The following is a 12,637-nucleotide window of genomic DNA, read 5'->3' as shown; positions in this document are numbered from 1 at the left end:
AGACTCAATATTTCTTGGCACAAATTCAGTAGCGTGTGGACGTTCCATGTGCATAATTATTTATGTTTTTCGCATTAAACTTATTGGTAATTTTAAATTAATGCAATCATTACGATCAAAATGATTTTGAATATCATTTTTTCCCAAACAAGTAAAAAAAAAAATCATCCTTTATTCAAATAAAAAAACATAATGTAACCAAGATCTCAGCTCACAACTTGGATGACCAATCATATGCAGGGCAAAACAAGACAAAATTATACAAAACACTAAAATAAGAAGATAAAAATAGTATAAAATACATCCAAAAGGCATAAAATTCATACATTTTATAGATTCTTGTTTGTATAGTTGTGCTGCATAGAAGTACTATAGGACTGTAGGGTAATTTTATTTTAAATCTTTTCCATTCAGTTTATTTAACCAGGACCAACTTTAACATCCATAGTAATAATTTAAAAGCAAAGGATCTGGCCATCACTAACAATAACGAAAAAAGTTGCCTCTCATTCTAGCTTTTCGACATGTGACTGGAATGTTTTATATCGTGTTCAACCCTGAAACGTTTTTTGTTCTTTCGCAATCAATACTTCGTTTGGTAATTGTGTTTTTTCAGCCCACGTACAAATGTACAATTCTCCGGCAGATACAATGCAATTTTCAAATTATCCCTAATCTTATTATGATTTAGATGTATGTTCTAAGAGATGCAGAGATGTATTTCTTCATTAGGATAAAATTAGCAGTGTTGGTGGATGAAATCATGAGGTAATCAAATTAATATAGGTATATTTGGAATATGAATGGTAGATAGATAAAAATATGGGATTTGTTATGGTTACAAAGATAAATGACTTTAATATGAATGTTGAATAAGAATGCTGGAAAAAAAAAAATGAAAAAAAGTACTGAAAATGACAACCTTCATTCTCAACCATACTTTCTTTTGGAAACACATGATGTACTGCAAACCTAACTCATTTAGTTTATTTGCCATTTATTATTATTTTAATTTAATTTAATTTAAGTTGTTTGCAAGGTTTACTACTAGCCCATATGCAACGTCTAGTAGCAACTATACTAGCCAATCCTTATCATTTCTGCCCAATAGGCTAGTCAAACAAACAGGTTGGTTACACCTATCATATCCATAAGAAGAGCCTCTGAAAATTAAGCACTCCAATAAGACAATTATTCATAAGTCAAAATGGTATAAAAATATTAGTGGATCGTGTTTAGAGAAAATAATAAAGAGTTTAAGTTGAAAATGAAAAAAAGAAAAGTTTACAATGTTCTTGAATCTAGGTTGACAGAAAAAAAAAATTGGTAGTACATTTGTGAATTGAGTCAAAATACTCTCTTAATGGATTCATTCACTCATTTAGCTCAGCTCAGAATTAATTATGACCAGAATGAGAGATTTACAGTGTACAATAGAAACTTATCATCGCAGACACTTAGTGCTAAATTATTTTCTCAGCTGTTAAGATGATACCGAGTAGTTAAATTTATTGCGCTCCCGGATAAATGAACTTGGGTCAGGAATTAGTATAAAACGTGCGAGAAGTCCGCACATGATTTAAGGACATCGATCACATGTTCGGCCCGAAGCACTACGGCATCGTCCATCATTGCTTCTGGAGCCTGCAGATAAATGGAATCATCAATGATAATTGAATTTTCTAGGTCCTAATGGAGTGGACGACTATGATAGAGATACTGTATAAACATATGGATTTAACACTGGGTGCATTATTGTGTAATTGACAGTTTTGCTTATCGATGTTCTACAGTATTTGGGTGGATATGACACATGACCCTAATTCTGGGTTCAATCCTTACTGTTTGATACCATACTCTTACGATCTCTGCTTTGTATGTATGTTTGTCCATAATTTCTTTTATTTCAGATAATGTACCATAAACGCAAAATACGAATTGCTTATTTTAAAGAAAAGAGCCATTTGGTGTTGGTGTCACAAAAGCATATTAAGAGCCATTGTCTGTAAAAATCAAAGATTTGGTGGCAGATGTAAAAAAATGGATTTCTCTCAAATTTTTACCATGAATAGACATTTCAATAAAAAGCATATCTACAACATTCATTTCAATTTTTAGCCTCCGTTGCCATGACAACGGTCAATTATCCAAATTTAGATGTTTTTGCCATTTTTCAAAGATTTTCTATAGTGAAAATGTACAAACTTGTATACTTATTTTAACCAAAAATACTTACAGTATACAGTTTTTGTTTATAGCAGTGTAAACAACATGTATTGAGTTCCATTTAATGTAGAAAAAAAATAAATTACAAAATGGAGTTTGGTTGATACCATTATTTTAAAAAGGGGTGTTTTTAAAAAATATTTTTTTATAAAAGTATACCTCATAAACGTACCTATAACTTCCAAAGTGGTGTTTTTAAATCAATGAGGTTTTTTAATTTGATAGTCAATAGGTTTGTCAACAATAATCACAAAAAAAATACTGGGGTAAATTTCGTACATAGGTTTTGTGTTGCCAGGAAAATACGAAAAATACAAAAAATATAACAATGATATCAACAAACAAAACACATGAAACACAATTTAAATATGGCTAATCCAATAATAAAATGTATATGTGGCTTCTCATAATGCTACTAGAGTCATACGAATATTTTAGATAAAATAGGAGAATGTGTTGCCAGGTTTATTTCAATTAATTGCCAGAAAAACAGTATTTTGCATTGAAATATGTAATTGATGGAAAATAATGTTAAACTTGGAAATAATTGCGTCAATGGTTTTTATAAATTTTTAAATCTATTTTGTGTAAAGAGATACAGAAAGACCTCCCAAAAAATCTGACCTTGTAAATAGGTCATTTGAGGTCAAAAGGGGTCAGAATGCAAAACAGGACACTTTACTACAACTATTAATGTTTGATCAAAATTTACAAGATAGTTCATAACAATTCTCAAAAATTTTCTTATTTTACCTATAGTGTTACCTTAGCAACCATTTCTATGTGTAACTAAGGAAAGTAATTTTTTTTTAAACGTAAAAAATGGCGTTTTTATAAATACAAAGAATTATTGATTGCATTTGTAATTTTTCTCAATTTTACTTCTACTGCATTCCATTAATGACAAACTTGACCTTGTAAATTCATTCATTTTGAGGTCAACATTTTACCCTAGTAACTGTTTCTATGCGAAAATTTCAAAAAAAATAAGGGGTTTTTCATAAATACAAAACATTTTTTCTACATAGTTTTACAAATTACATTTCTACTTTTTGCCAAATTTACTTTAAATACTGAATCCTAATAATCTCAGAAAGAAAGTCTTGGGTAAAAAAAATGACCTTTAGTGTTATCTTAAACCTGTTTACGTAACAAATGATATTAAAAAAAAAAATTAAATATGGAGTTTCATGAAAAAAAAAATTGTTTACATATTGAGGTCAAATGACATCAACATTTTACCTATAGTGTATTGTAGCAACTGTTATACGTAACTAATACAATATTTTTAATATGGGGTTTCATGACTACAAACAATTGATTACATAGCTTTACTACCTTTTCCCAAATTTACTTATCTACTGAATCCCAGAAAATGTCTGACCTTGTGAAAGGGTCATTTGTTGGGTCGAGTTATGTCAAAATGTATTATTTATGTTATCTTAGAACCTGTTTCTATGCATAACTAAGGATAATTGTGTTTTTAAATACAGTTGAACCTCCCGTAAGTGGCCACCCTCGGGAGCTGGAAAAGTGGCCGCTTACGGGCGGTGACCCCTTACGGGAGGTTCTGCCGATAAAGGGCCAAAATCACTTATTATGGCTATATACGATATTCTTAACGAAACGAGCCTCTCAATTTTCCAGCTAATTGTAGGCCTATTATTATTTATAATCAGGTGGTTTAGTATTTTTTAGCATTTTCAGACAAATTTTAAAAACTTTTATTATATGAAAAATGGTCGGTCAAAATCTGTGTAGTTTTCTCATCTCTTCACAGTAATGTTTTTAAAACCTCTTCAAAATAAAGCTAATATATAAAGAAATACAATATACATGCACCTCTAATTCATAGGTCCATGCAATAAGTATCGCATTTTTCGATTGGCCGCTTACAAAAAATCTCATTTTTTGTATAAAAAGGTGCCCGCAGCTGCTAACGGTAAGCACCAAATGCACTAATTAGATAGGAAGAACAAACAGGCTTTTCAAAGTGCGTCCGTTAAGGGAGGTGGCCGCTGTAAATAAAATATGGGGTTTTCATGAATAAAAATAATCACAGAAGAAAGTGCTTACGAATATGACCTTGTGAAACGGTAATTTGAAAATGCAAATAAGGCATGCCTGCTAATAATCTACAAATTTAAATTTGTATGAGATAAATATGCAAAATCTAAAGAATATCTCATTTTTAGTTACCATAGTAACTGTTGCTATGCATAACTAAGGGAAATTAAATAATTATCAGATAATTATTAATTAATAATTAATACTGAATCCAACCATCACAGTAAAAAAAATATAGAATTTAAAACCAATATTTAATAATAAAGTGTGATATTTTACATGCTGACCTTAAATGAAATGAAATTTCAAATCAGGGCTTCAATATTTGTTATGTAGCATTAACATACCTGAGTATATCATTGACTTTTGATTGGTTCTATTTTGGGGAGGGAAAAGTGGTGGATCCAGGACTTTTAAATAGTTAGGGGGTTGAAGGCGAGGGTCTAAAAACTTGCAGTTTATCTTTTTGTGGTTATAGTTGGTCGGGGTGGGGGGGGGGGGGGTGGTAGTCGAAAGTGGTGGTGGATGGGCATGTGGGATCTGCTTAGGTTAGCAAATAAAAGAAGTAAACAAATGAAAGAGGAGCTTCAAAATAAGAGAGGAGTAATCTGTTGCAAAGATTAAAATTCACAACGATCTGATAATTTATTCAAATTTCCCGAGGATATAACCTATAAAATGACATTAAAACTGGGAATTACAGAATCTATAATTAAAAATAATTTTTTTTTCTCACAACACAACTAGAACTATATAAAACATTAAGAATTTTTCTGACCAATGAGTTTCAAATCAAATAATCAAAGAAAATAAAATGTTTTTACTAATATACCATGTTTTTTTTTTTATAAAAATGCCTATGTTTCTCGCAACACTGCTTGTAGATTTTAAATTTACCCCAGTATTTTATTTTAGAAATCAATTATTAAACATTAGAACTACCTATTTGTAATAAATCAGCTAAAAAAATACACCACTTTGGGCGTTATGGTGAAGTAAAGTTTAGTTGCATTGAACAATTTAAAAAACGTGAAAAACACCCCTTTTTAAATAAATGGTATCTCCCAAGGTATGAAATAAAAAAAAATAAAAAAATTTAAAACAGGTACACAATGCATTGTTATTATGCATACACTAATTATTTTTTATAATTAAATGAACAACACAAAAATATCGTTCATCAAAGTAGTACCAATATCCATTTTAAAAAACCTTAAAAAAGGACAAAATTTGTCAAAAACACAAATTTGGCCGTTGCCATGGAAATATACGTGTGAAATAAAAAATACTTCATATCTGATTTCTCTCAACACATATATAGCCATGTGCAAAATTTGAAAGAAATCCATTTTTTTGAGTCTGCCACTCTTTTTGATATTTCTTTGATTCTTACAGACAATGGCTCTTAATATCCTTATCTTCAATATGAGTCCTCTGTCACTCTGCATTTTGCCAGAGTTATTTCACTCAATTTCCGAGTGCTTGATTTATTACATTGTTGGCAAGCTGCAGTACACTTATTTTTTATTTAGTAAATTGTTCATAAAAATAAAAGAAAAATTAAATTACTATTAAAATTGCATGAAATGAATAACAACTATATACAAAATATTACTGTAAAACATTAATGGTGTTTTTTTTTGGTGGAATTTTAGTGACTAGCCAGCATGTTTGACAGTTTTTGATGTTTATGTGAAGTAACAAGAACATAAAATTCCCATCTAAAATTCTGAATAATAAAAAGGTAGTTGTAACATTTTAGAATGCACACTGTCAGAAATCTTTAGTACACTAAAGAAGCATAATTGATTCTGTAAAAAGTTGAAGTGAATATATACAAAATAAAAATGCTAAGAAGGGAAGAGAGAGAGTTAGTTTGTTTACGCCATGTACACATGGGGCATCAACCTAAACAGAGACCAAATTGGTGTTTATATTTCCACTTTAAGCTGTGTTTTTATGTGTGTTTCTTTAACATTATTTTTCCGTGTGGTATAACAATGATCGTAATTATACTGGGACGGTTTTAAACTACTTTTGAAACCCACCCTGGTATGGGTAACAGGGATGTCACCAGCTTTTTGGAGTGCCGGTCGGCAAATTTCCCGGCGGGGGTGGGGGGGGGGGGGGGGTAACCCCGGGGTATCTCCCCCCCCCCCCCCCCCCCGGGGGTTTGTCGTTATTTCAGCGAAACATAGAGAATTATGAAAATAAATAACAACAAATTGCGTCAGGTCTAGGCCTAACCTTGTACCACCGGGGAGTCGCCGTTATTATTCGCGAAAACAAAAAAACGCTCACGAAATGAATAGCAATAGATCGCGTCAGGCTTAGGCCTAGCCTTGTAGACACTACGACCACTAAGGCCTAGCCAAGGCTTAGATAGATGCCCCAAAACCCAAAATCTGAATTCCACAAAAACGGGCGCTTCTTTATTTAGGCCTAATCCCTAATCAAATAATGTACATAAATTATTAGCCTAGACCTTACTACTTGTTGCTCGATATATGTTCGTGTTCTTTTGCGCGAGAGTTTTTTAGCGTATTCGCGAATTCCGGATTTTTTGTTTCACAACTGTGCGGCAAGCATGTAGAGTGCATGGCCGGCAAGAACAGAGACACGTGTTTATGGGTTAACTCAAAGATAGTGTCCTACTACACTATCTTTGGTTAACTGAAGTTCAGCAACCTGAAGTTATCCCAGGGACGTGTAATTATTGTACCATGCTCGGCGATCATAAACGAACGAACTTGCCCGGTCTCACTGAACCATGCGCATGTTTTTTTATTTTTTTTAATAGTTCGTAGAGTACAAAAATGTAAAACTAGTAACATAATATAATTAAAGCAGGGTGACAAAACATTCAGCAATTAAAAATGATTTTGTTTGGGTCTATGTAGTTATACATTTTTAATTACTGCGTACTTGTTTGTATTTTTAATCTGTGCAAAATAAAACGCTTGAATGGTCGCTATGTGAACTTTAAACTTGTACACTGTGCTGTGTAGCACGCGTTGTTCGCCATGACTCACAAGCTGTAACAATGAATACCAGGCCAGGGTAGGCCTGGTATTGTGTTACAAATAAAGTAACGTACGTAACCACGGGAACATTTGCTGTAGTCTTTTGTCTTATCTATATGAGGCTAGCTTGTCTGTTATTAACGATGTGCTAGGTAAAATGTTTTAGTACGAATTTTAGTTAGGCCTAGGCCTAAGAAATATCGTAATGATTAATAAATAATAGTGGTGGTCGGCAGCCTGTAAATCCTGGTCGGAAATGTTGAGTGCTGGTCGGGGCCGACCAGCGCCGACCAGCGTGGTGACATCCCTGGGGTAACTGATTCTGACATTTGACATACTACTGAAAGAAATATCACACAGTCAAAAATAACTGAAACAAATGTTTGTGGAAGAGACCAACCCGAATCATCTTTTTTACATCATTATCAAATTTAGGCAATACATTTTTTTAATTCCTAGCTCCGAAAAAATTGTGTGCCATATTAAATGCCTCAACAAACTGTTAATTTAATGTATTTTCATCATTATAGGTGTGTGTCTTCTATATTCCATGTTTTGAACATTGAATTTTAAAAATAAAAATTGCACATCAAGGCAACATAAAATTTGGTAGAAGGCGGCAAAAATTCACTTGAGGCCATTGTGGAATGTATAGTTTCATTCTCTGTCATTGGCAACTCCCGTTTTAATGATCTCCTAGGAGAGGTGCATTTTCGATTATCTACTATAAATATACACACTGTATCCAACTATAATCATGGTTGTAAATCATATCTAAATCCCTCTTGTTTTCTTGGTGAAGGTGTAATTTGTATTTTATGATCCATAGCCACTGCAACAGAACACACTTTCAGTTGTATATGACACAAGCTAATTGTGTTGACTAAAGGCCTAATAGTGTTAATACGTACTGTACAGTTCATGATGTTAGGAGTTGAAATGTTAGCCAGCTTTATCTAAGGTTGAGTTTACATAATTTGTTTGATTGGCAATTGAATACGGACTGGATTGATGGTACTTTGATGGAAAGAACCATTTTGAGTGTTCCTGGGTTTATAAATTCTACTTTAGCAGCTGTTCAAAAGGTATTGTAAAAATTATCAGTATTCTAAAGTAATTTCATTTGGTGACAGGTTTCCATTGAGATTTTTCTACTGCAGTTACTCCAGTAACTGTATTTTTTACTGCAACAGTGCAATATTAATAACGTATGGTTTTAGTTTTTTGTGATCAATTTATAACTTACTTTGCTTTTTAAAATTCATGGCATTCAACAGCCAGTAACTTTCCAATTACAGGATGGATAAACAATTTTTTTGTGCTTATAAACTATAGTCTCATCTGAGGCAGTCTTTCCCACCTCACCAATTTTCCAATTGTTATTTGAAAAGAATGAAGATAAGGAAAATAAAGTGTAGGAGAATAAGAAGAAATTTAGTGAAAGATTTGGAAAAGAATTTCACAATTCCTAAGTAATTCTTGCTAAAATATGATGCTTTTTAGAATTCTAAATGCCCTTAAGATATTTGGATTCATCATACCGATCCTCATATTTTAAAAACATGCAAAATAATGTTCTAAAGTGAACGGAACCGGTAAACCGTTTACATGTTCTCTTAAAAAGACTCCAGGGTATGTAATGTAATGTATTTGTTAAACTAAGGAGACCCTTGTGAATCGTCTAAGAGGTCTTTGTAGCAACAGATCATTATGTTTCCCAAACTTGTGCAAAACGAATTTATAAAAATTGAATATATTTCAGTTGGACGCTAAAATGATAGTAAAGCATATATTAGCAGGCTCTTAATGCGTAGTAAAGTTAAGAATTAAATTTAGCAAATTGGTACTATAAACTTGCTCCCACTAGGAACGCAATGAAAGGACATAGACGCAACTCAAACGAGTTGACCACTGACAAATACCAGTTGGTACTAGAAAGCCACTCTGAGAGTGCATACCTCCGCCTACTGTAAAATTCTCCTACATAAGATTTCTCCAGGAAAAAATATATATATTTGTGTGTCTTAATGCTGTTTGTGATTTAGGCTAATTTCACTACAAGCATGTGTATGCGAGTTTGGTGTAATGGTTATGTAACAAGCCTTTCAATTAACAATAGTTGACTAACAATAGAACAGCAACGCGAAAATCAAACGAGTGAATTTGAAAAGAAATAGGTTTTTTAAACTACTTGCATCAAAAAAGGTGCACATTAAATCAAATTATGTTTTAAAATTACAAATCACCAATTATAACTCTTGCCTCCTGTACAAAAATAAAGTAGTTCTCGAGAAAATGCAATTTCAGTTTACTTGTTACTTTAAGACTGCTCGCCGGCTTTTGAAAAATTCTGTCCTATCTTTTAACACTAGCAGGTCTGAAAAGTATACTAAAAAGTGGTTCAGAATTGGGATCATGGTCCAAAATGGTCCCAAAATCTCCTTGGCGGAGGTAAATAAACCATCGCTTGTGATTGATTAAGCGTTGTGCTTACATCAAGTGTGTTGCGTAAGTGGGAACTAAACTATATTAAGAAATAGACTAGTAACTTTAAACCTTACTGTAATGTTAATAGCTACCTGTAAATCACTCATTGTCGTAGTTACGGTATATATTAATTTTTATGTTGTCTTCTGATATACTTAAAGTTTATTGGTTTTGAACAAAAGAAATGTTTGTGAACTCAATAGCTGTGTATGAGTCCATTGGTTAGTATACTCTTGCTATGAGTTACTATTCATTAATGTGTTGGAGTAAACTTTTGGAGCACAAAGTTTTTGAGAACTGTGCATTATAGTATACCTATTACTGGGTGTTTTTGATAGTTTTTCATCATGTAAAAATGTAATGCTTTGTGAACTAAAAGATTTTCTCCTATCAGCGTCAATCTTGCAGTTCAAATATGTGTAGTCTAACATCACATCGTCGAAATCTACATCAGAGTTTAATGACACAGGACGATAACAAAAAGAAATAAGTGATATTCTGATCACACAAGCACTTACATCAGTTGTATCTTGTATATTTTTCAGATTAGCTTAACTCTGTTCTATGCACGGTTAACTCTAATGCGTGTGAACACCGTGTACTTCACGGTACCATTTTGTTGTAAATTAGTATTGCTTTTGAATTCTTTTTTAAAGATTAGAAATGAATTCTTCCAATCGCCTTCTAAATGTATGTTTCTTAAATCCTAAAACAGAAAAATGTTATGATTTACTATTCACATGGCAACAGGAGTTTGGTCAGCAATAATAATTTTCATTCAATGATAACTTTGGTGATAAAGATGATGGATGACTGGCTGGAGAATGATATTTGTCCAACAAGTTTTCCCAACCGTATACAATGTATGTGTTGCTGAATATAATGTAACATAATGTGAAGTTTTGTTTCCAGATTTCCATGCTTGTAATTCTATACAAAATATTCAAAATTTTTTTTTCAACAGCGTAGATTTTTATACAGAACTCTTATTTATTAATGGGACACTGTTTGGTTACCTTGTGTCTTCTGTATAGGGTGTTCCTGTCCCAAAGGATAACAATTTGGATTAACAGAAAAATTTAACAGAAAGAGCTGAAATTCTACACCTTCCCCACAATAATTGGGAATTTAATAATATTGTGAACTAAAGTTGTCCAAACCAAGATTTGAACTTTTCGGATTCGGACTCTTTCATTTGTTATGCATAGGTGCTGGTCTTCTTTATGTTTAGCTATAAAAAATATTTATCAGCTGGCTACACCAATCACGGACTTGAATTGCCTAGCATTGGTTGGTGCTATTGACATGTACAATTCATGTCATAAGTAAGGATTGGTTATTTTAATCCTTATTGTATTTTCGTCCAATAATTGCAAACTCATTTCTTTTTACAGGCGTTATTGCAAACACATGATGTTGTAGCGCATGAGGTGTATAGTAACGACGCAATTCGAGTAACACCGCCACCAACATCGCCTTTCTTAGTCAACGGACAGGATCCAAATTCTCCACAGCCGCCCAACGGTGAAATTCAGAATATGGACAACGTGACGAGGGTACGACTGGTCCAGTTTCAGAGGAATACAGAGGAACCTATGGTATGTATGGCACTATGATTTCATGAAATTTGATGAATATTTTTTCGTGGTCACTGACCACTAGGTCATTGACACCAATTGTGACATTTACGATTTTAGGATTACTTTGTTGAGCTGAGATCCAAAGATAGTAAAAATTTTAATTCCAAGTATTCAGATATTTCAGTTAGTATTCAGGAGACAATTTGTTAGTTCCCTAATGGTGTCTTTTAATAGAGGTTTTACTCTATTTTATTTTCTATTTATAAACATGTTTGATACAATACTAGTGTATTAAAAAGAAATTTCAAAAATCTAAAATTAAAAATCAGCAATTTAACATTTTTATCAGATATATAAAATATTTTATAAATCTTCACTCCATGACAAGATAAACATGAATTTAGAACGAAACAGAAATATATTTATCAATTGACAATCAACCTTACTTGGCACTCGGCGACGGCTGCGTCTATTATTCAAACTGACGGAATTATACCGGTCAAAGATTTATACACGTCTTACAAGATTTGTTGAAATCAGCTGTCAGAGGTTGATGGCTTCACAGATGAGCTTCGGCATATGTCTTTAAACAAATGTATAGATGTTTATATATTTAATGGAAACATTAATAATATATAGTGATATATTCACGGAGAGAGAGAAACAGAGAATAAGAAATATTGAAATTATTACAGTATATTTGCAAATTCCAATCTTATCATCTTCAAGAAAAAGTTTCAAAATGTTTAATTTTTACGTGTGGATTGGCTATTAGTAATACATGCACATAGATTCATCATATGTTTAAGGCTAGTTTATTAAATGTTATTAATCCCTCACGTGCTATAAAATAATGTTGCTATACACATTAGTAAAATACATACACATACATTCGTCATGTGAAGACAGATATATATGTTTAAAGCCTGCTTATTTTGCTTTGTCATATTGTATATTGTACGGTATATTTATTGGGTGAAGAAAGATGGAGGTACGATCCTAGTTATTTTATCGAATTCATCATATGATATAGTCATGCCCTACAGTTCACTGAAAAAATTAATTACTCAATGCCATAATGGTTAATTAAATGTGGGCTGTTCTATCATTTTGTTCGCTTAAAAATTGCCTGGGTATGGTATTGGTAGGTGTTTTTCTGGATGGTACTATATATTACATTACCCAGAATGTAAGGAAATTCAAAATTGGGCAATGGTTTCTTCAACAACCTGAGAGATAAAACTTTTCTTATGA

General features: G+C 32.4%; 1 protein-coding gene across 2 annotated transcripts in view; it reads left to right on the top strand.

Moving 5' to 3' along the window:
• LOC140048663 (peripheral plasma membrane protein CASK-like) overlaps positions 1–12,637 on the top strand; it is a 102,818-nt gene that overhangs the window by 79,203 nt on the left and 10,978 nt on the right. For both annotated transcript variants that reach the window (XM_072093434.1, XM_072093433.1), the window contains exon 15: positions 11,198–11,401. In XM_072093434.1, coding sequence (XP_071949535.1) covers positions 11,198–11,401 — 204 coding nt within the window. The remainder of the gene's footprint in view (positions 1–11,197; positions 11,402–12,637) is intronic.

The sequence above is a fragment of the Antedon mediterranea genome, chromosome 5 (assembly GCF_964355755.1).
Source record: "Antedon mediterranea chromosome 5, ecAntMedi1.1, whole genome shotgun sequence".
In the NCBI taxonomy this organism is placed as follows: domain Eukaryota; kingdom Metazoa; phylum Echinodermata; class Crinoidea; order Comatulida; family Antedonidae; genus Antedon; species Antedon mediterranea.
This window is presented reverse-complemented; position numbering and strand designations above follow the sequence as displayed.